Below are 7506 nucleotides of genomic sequence, written 5' to 3'. Positions count from 1 at the left end.
TTGGGCAATTCAGCATTCAACCACAAACACCTTGCTCTCTCCGCAATGGTGAGGTTTATGCATTCAGCAATGTCATTCTACTAAGGGGTCTTCTTCACCGTAAAATGACGCCGAATACTGTGCTCTACGCAAAACTGATCAAATTCAGAAATTTTAAATTCCGTACCATTTTCAGTCTGCAAGATCTTGATCTTCCTCCCCATTTGGTTCTCAACTCTTGCACACCAAGTCTTGAACTGAGAGAAGACATCCAACTTGTGCTTCAAGAAATAAACTCAAACTTTCCTGGAAAAATCATCAACAAACATCAGAAAATACTGAGCACCTCCAAGGCTCATCACGTCAACGGGCCCCTAAACATCATCATGAATACAATCCATGACACCGCTAGTGTCACGCTTTGACGCCTTGAATGCCACCCTACACAGTTTGCCCATGACACAATACTTGCAAAAATACAATTTGCAAGACCTCACCCCGGGTCGCAGGCCTCGTGCATGTAGCTTCTGCATACCAGTCTCACTCATATGGTCCAAACGCAAGTGCCACAAGAGTGTGTCGTCCGTCATCGGCTCATATGGTGTAGAAACTACAGCTCCACCTATCACAATGCTCCCTTCAAGCTTGTAAATATTGGCCCGTAGATGTGCCCCCTTCATCACAACGAATAACTCCCTTACAAACTTTCAATAATCCATCCGCGGCCTTGAATGATCAGCCATTCGCCTCCAAATAATCAAGGGAAATCAAATTCTGTCGTAGCTTTGGCACGTGTCGTACATTTCCCAATACTCTGATTGCTCCATCAAACATCTGGATCTTCACCGTTCCAACGCCGACAACCCTACAGGGAGTATTGTTCACCTTAGAAACAACTCCTTAAGCACTCGTATAAGAGTGGAACTAGTCAGCATGAGGACATAAATGATAAGAGCAACTAGAATCCAGAATCCACAAGTCTACTAATTCATCTGCCGCAACCAGGGCAGAGTAGGCGTCTCCATCACAACCCTCTTCAACCCTCGCAACATTAGCAATGCTCGCACTCACCAAAATCCGTCTTCCCAGTCTTCAACTTTGGACAATCTCTCCGCAGATGTCCTGTATCATGACACTTGTGACATGTCACAATCTTTAACCACTTGGTCCGAGACTTGGACCGATGGTTCTTCTCTCTTGACTTCCCCTTCTCCTTCTGCCGTCCACATTCCTTCTCATTCTTCATGTAGAATGCTGCGCCATGGGTATCTTCATATCCTTTCTTATGCTAAAAATACTTCATCAAAGTTGTAATAACCTCCTCAAGACCCGGGGCTTTTGCTTCCTTACAACAAGGTCGTCATGAGGTGGTCATAAACCCGGGAAGAGAAGCAAGCAGAAATATCACTTTGTTCTCTTCAGAGAAACACCTCCTCAATCTTCATCAGATGTGTAATCAACTGATTAAAATAATTAATATGAACAGATAAATCAGCACCTTCGGCCATACGTAACCCAAACAATCGTCTCTTCTACGCCATATCAACTTACTCATCATAGACTTTGATGCAAAGCGCTTCGCCAACTTATTCCAAATTGCCGTGGGATCTTTGTCACTAAGAACATGATAAAGAACACTATCAGATAAAGACGACTGAATGGTGCTCATGCCCTTATGTTGATACTTGTGTCAATCAGCTGCCATAATATTATCAGGCTTCGGCCCGTCCAAGGTCAACGTCAAATCTTGCTGGATCAACAGATTGTACACCCACTACTGCCACAGGTTAAAGTTCAACGAACTGTCTAGCTTCTCTACATCACAACAAGATGAAGACGACGCCATATCAAATCCGAGTAAAACAACCAAATAGCTCTGATACCACTTGTTGAAGAAAACGACCTGAATGGAGTAAATCAAACCCAAGATGCTACGGTAGAAATGCGGAATCAACTCGGACAAGATAAGTATGTCGGCGTTTATAGACAGATAACAAGAACCTCTTTACGTCACCGGCGTGATGTCAACGCGCAAGGCTCTCGGTGCAGGGCACTAGCTTCTCATGTGGTGCAGTAGAGCAACTCCTTCAACTCCCAAGCCAAGGGAGTAGCCACCAAGGAGTGATGAAGACAAAACAAAAGGGGAGAGAGAGAGGAGAAAGAGAGGAGAAGAGAGGAAGAGACAAGAAGAATAAACAAAACACACTTGACGGCTGCAAATTCGGATTAGGGTTCAAGGGGGATGAAAACCCCTTTAAATAACAGAGAAATGGGCCCCAAATGGGCCATTTCTCACAAAGGACAAGAGGGGAGGGGGCGCACCTCGATTCCCGTGTGCCCCTCATGGGGCTTTGACACGTCAAGTCCCCCATCTCCCGCATTCTCCCAGTGGGGGGCTGACAAACCCCAACACAGGTACTATACACTCTATGCCCTCTGGGCCTCCATCCCCTTTTCCTACTTAAATGAGGATGTCTATATTAGGCTGACTCTAGGCTGTTTGTGGCCAAAATAAAAATGAATTCTTATGATTTAATTCATATACTTTTCTCGAACTTCCTTTGACAAGAATTTAAATGTACAAAATCACTCTAAATGGTAACATAAATTTTTTAAAATATTTCAATAACAATATACAAAATGCGACGTGTATTTTTGGCCTTTAAAAAACAACCAAAACTGTTTATCATTCTCATTAATCTCTTTTCTTAAAATCATATTAAACCCGTGTACACTTGGACGGCCAGGACGAGGAGCTGAGATTGAGATCACCAGTCACCAGAAGTCGCGGCAGGAGCAGACGCCGTTTTCAAAGTGGTGGAAGCGGCTGGCGTCCCGGACGATGATCCGGCGGGCGGTGATGATCGAGATGAGCTTCGTCACGGCGTGGCAGTCTCCGCATACGCGCAGGTTTTTGACGACGTGAATGGTGACGCCCGGCTCCGTGCTGACGAGGGCGAACGAGAGGGCCAGCCGCTCGCTGTGGGCGTCCAGGAAGGACGCCTTCTCCTCGTCCTCCACGTTCTGCAGCGCGGCGCTCGCGTCCGCCACGTACCCCATCGCCTCCATCCTCCTCCGCAGGTCGTCCCAGAGCCGGCTCATGCTCGCGTACTGCGGGTGCGACCGGTCCCCCGCCCTGAACGCGTGGACCCTGTTCTTCACCTCCACCCAGCTGCATCCCGGCGTCTTGCTCAGCCCTGCGCGCCCCACCCTCGCCCTGGCGCGCCTGGCGTCCGCCCACCTCCCCAGCTGCGCGTAGATGTTGGACAGCACCACGTGATGGGCCGCGTTCCGCGGCTCGAGCCGGACCAGGTTCTCGAGGGCCTCCTCCCCCAGCCGCGCGTTGGAGTGCGTCCGGCAGGCCCCCAGCAGAGCCCCCCACACCGCCGCGTCGGGCTCCATCGGCATCGCCCGGACCAGGCCCCAGGCTTCGTCCAGCCGCCCGGCCCGGCCCAGCAGGTCCACCAGGCACGCGTAGTGCTCGACCTTGGGCCCGGGCCTTCCGCCCGCGCATTCGGAGAAGATTCTCCTCCCTTCCTCTACCAGACCCCCGTGGCGGCAGCCGGACAGCGCCGCGAGCAAGGACAGCGAGTCGGGCTCGACGCCGGCCTCGCGCATCCTGCCGAACAGCCTCACGGCCGCCTCGCCCTGGCCGTGGGCCGCCAACCCGGAGATCATGGCGTTCCACGAGACCACGTCCTTGGGCCCCATCCGGTCGAACAACTCCCCGGCGAGATCCACCCGCCCGCACTTGGAGTACATGTCGATGAGGCTGTTTCCCACCGCCGCCTGGGACTCGACCCCGCCCTTCACGGCCGCGCCGTGCAGCGCCGTGCCCGCCCGGAGGGCCGCGAGGTAGGCGACGGCGGGGAGGACGGAGACGAAGGTGACGACGTCCGGCTTCAGATTGCCCCGTCTCCGCATTTCACAGAAGAGCGAGACGGCCTCCAGGCAGCGCCCGTTCTGCGAGTACCCGGCCATCATCGTGTTCCACAGGATGGTGTCGTCGGCGCCGGCGACGGCCGCGCGGAACAAGCTCTCCGCCGCCGCGAAGTCGCCGCACTTGGCGTACAGGTCCACGAGCGCGTTCTGCGCGTGGGAGTCGAAGCCGAGGCCGCTCTTGACGACCAGCGCGTGGGCGGACGCGCCCCCCCCCCGATCGTTGAGCAGCGAGCAAGCGGGCAGGACGCCGACCATCGTCCCCGGATCGGGGAGCACGCCCATCCGCCGCATGCGGCGGAAGGCCTCCACGGCGGCGCAGGCGTCCCCCTTGTGCGCGTACGCGTTGATCAGGGAATTCCACGCGACGACGTCCTCGCAGCAGGGCACGGCATCGAGCAGCGCGCGCGCCGAGGGAAAGAGCCCCAGCTTCGCGTAGGCGGCCACCACAGCGCAGAGAACAGAGGCGTCCCCGCCGAGCCCCGCCCGCAGCGCGAAGCCGTGGGCGGCCTTCCCCGGCCGGCCGTCCTCCATCTGTGCGCAGGCCGGGAGCAAGCTGAGCAGCGTCACGCGGTTGGGCTCGACGCCGCTCGACCGCATCTCGGCAAAGAGGGAGAGGGCGGCCGCCGGTTGGCCCGCCTGGGTCGACGCGGAGATCGCCGCAGACCAGGCGACCACGTCCTTGTCCTCCATCCCGTCAAACAGACGTCTCGCTTCTGCGTAGTCCCCGCACTTGGCGTACATGGTCGCCAGCGCCGTCGCGACCGCGACCCGGGTATCGATTCCCTCCCTCCTCGCGAAAGCGTGGATCTCTTCTCCTCTGGTCACATCTCTCGTCTCCGAGGCCGCCATCAACGCGGCCACCACGGAAACCTGGTTCGGCTCGGCCTCGCCCTCGCTCATTCGGTCGAACAGGTCCAGCGCCTCGGCGAAGAGGCCGTTGTTGACGTAGCCAGAGATCATCGACGCCCAGGAGACGGCGTCTCTGCTGGCCGAGGACATTCCGTCGAAGACCCGGCGAGCGTCCCAGACGCTTGCGCACTTGCAGTAGGTGTCGATCAACCCGTTGCCGACGCTCGACGCCCAGCGCCTCCGCACCGCGAAGCCGTGCGCTGCCCTGCACGTGAAGACGTCCGACAGGTCGGAGATGGCGGGGAACAGGCTCAGGAGGGTGATCGAGTTTGGGGGCACGCCGGCAGAAGACGACATCCTGCTCAGAAGCGCCAAGCTCGCCCGGGGATCGCCGGACCTCGCGAAGCCAGAGATCAAGGCGTTCCACGATACCACGTCCCTCTGGGGCATTGTCTCGAACAGCTCCCGCGCGATTCCAAGCATCCCCTTTTTGGCGTACATGTCGACCAGCGCGGTGCGCACGTAGACGTCGGCGTCGAGGCCCCGCCGAGCGGCCTTGCTGTGGATGAACTCCCCCGTGGCCGCGTCTCCGGCGGCGGCGCAAGCCCTGAGAGCCAGGGGGAAGGTGTATTTGTCGGGATGCGGACCGCAACGCAGCAGCGCCGAGAAGCAGCGGAGGGCGTCCGCCGGGCAGCCGGCATTGCTGTAAGCTCTGATCATCGCGTTCCATGCCCGGATCCCGGCGTCCGCCGTCGAGTAGAGGAGGGTCTCGGCCGGGGATAGGAGCCCGAGAGACGCGTAGCAGGTCGCGAGCAGGGAGGCGGCATTTGAGAGCAAGCCCAGGACGGTGACGAGGGCGTGGGCAGCTCGTAAGCGGCCAGCGCCTGGCCGCGATCGGAGGACTGGCAACGGGTCGATCGCAGAGGGCTGCCGGCGGAAATCCCGTCCGAGCACAGACCCCCGCGACGCTGCCGCGGTGCAGAGAGAACGGGATAAGGGTCGCCGGAGAGGCATCGTTCCCGCGAACGCCGCATAGCGCTGCTGAGTCGCCCGTCCTGTAACGTCTCGTCGGGCTGTTTAACGGAGACCAATCGCACCGCTCGGGCTGAAAGCGCGATGACGGGCGCGTCTTCTCTTGACGTTCATCGTTTTTCAAATGATATGAAACTTCTTTGACTTTCAAACTTGAATTACCATCCACATTTCCATCTTTGCAGATCTCAGAGACTTTTCGGCTTTGAGCGTTCTTTCTTCCCCTGTGCAGAGCTCAGATCTTGATTTTTCTTTTCAAAAAAACTGTTCATCTCTCACTCAAGTTTGTCACTCTGTTGGGTGGTTTTCAAAAATCTCAATTACGAACTTTAGTTTCTTAAGTGGACTTGTCATTATGTGATAAGTTAGGACTAGACTTGGGAGGATTATGTCCTCCTTTATTAAAAGGGGCGAGTCCTGGGATCACTTGGGCACTGGTTTCTCTCTTTCGGACAGAAAAGACTTCCCCAAGGAAGGTTTCATGTCCTCTCTCTTTTTTGGATCCGCGATGGACAGATATAATTATTTGTTCATTGTTCAAGTTATATTGTTCATTCATAAAACATCGATGCACTTCTCTTGATTGAGTTGTATCTCTTATCTTTAATATCAATTTCTTGAAACCTCATTTTAGCCTTGAACGCAGAAATCATTCTAGTCTCGGCGTTCTTGGATCCTCCCCGTTCTCTATTTTTGAAATCATTCTGCTCTCTGGATTTGAAAATGTTGTATTGTTTTTTGTTCTCGAACTGCATTTCAAATTTCAAATTTCAAATCGCTGCATTTCGGTTTTTTTTTTTCAGGTCTCTGCATTTCTATTTTCTTCTCGGTTCATTCTCAGATCTATCTATGATATGTGGTTTTTGAAATCTCTCGAATATATTTTTCAAAAGTTCTCAGGCCTGTTTTTTCAGATCCTATCTTTCAGATCTCTGGACACCCCAAATCAATCTCCTGATTTTTTATTTCCCATTCAACCTATATCTCGGAAATTTATTTCCATTTGTCATCTCTGATTTGTCGTCAAAAATTTTCTCACATCTATCTTGAAGATTACTTATCTGTATTTTCATCTGTATTTTCCCTTCCTCTGTTTCTGTCAGGACTCTCAATTTAGCCAAGTAGGAAACGAAGAAATCTGCCCGTTTCTTGATCGTGGTCTTTATTTATTGTCCCTTTTTCCCTCCATCTGCAGCTGTATTCAAAACTTCCCACCTGTTTTAGTGGGTCGCACGTTTGTAGTGTTCACCCGTCCTGATACCTGTACCGGATGATGGTATTGAGGCGGATGTTGCGTCGGATACCGGAAAGGCAATTTTCGGTATCCGTTCTTTTCGATATCCAGATATCGGATATCGGTATCGGATATCGGTTGCTACAGTGCCGATATCCGATACCGATATCCGTCTCGATGTCGTCATCAGTCTCCGTCTCAGGGGGGAGGATGACGACATCGGATATGGGGTGTGGATATTGGTTTTCGATATCCACATCGAATTACATTCTTAAGTTAATTCCGTGTATTTTGGATTCGAAAATTTGAATCCAAAATACACGAAAAACGGAAAGAGAGCTGTAGACGGTGGACGGTGGATGGCGGCATCGGCGGACGGCGGAATCGGCGGGCGCGGGTACGTTCGGTCATGTTCGTCTGGGTCATCAGTTTAATTTTTTTATTTTGCCTCTACGCTCTCATTCTATGCC

The 7506-nt window shown here is 53.6% G+C and overlaps 1 protein-coding gene across 1 annotated transcript; it reads right to left on the bottom strand.

The window, feature by feature from the left end:
• Positions 1–2647: 2647 nt before the first annotated feature.
• LOC144714339 (pentatricopeptide repeat-containing protein At2g39620-like) lies at positions 2648–5926 on the bottom strand. The gene has a single exon (XM_078589063.1). It carries the CDS (start codon positions 5782–5784, stop codon positions 2755–2757), a length of 3030 nt encoding a protein of 1009 aa, XP_078445189.1. The 5' UTR covers positions 5785–5926; the 3' UTR covers positions 2648–2754.
• Between the last annotated feature and the right edge of the window lie 1580 nt (positions 5927–7506).

Source organism: Wolffia australiana, chromosome 17 (genome assembly GCF_029677425.1).
Source record: "Wolffia australiana isolate 7733 chromosome 17, ASM2967742v1".
NCBI lineage: Eukaryota > Viridiplantae > Streptophyta > Magnoliopsida > Alismatales > Araceae > Wolffia > Wolffia australiana.
The sequence above is the reverse complement of the archived record's forward strand: the minus strand, read 5'-3'. Positions and strand labels throughout refer to the sequence as shown.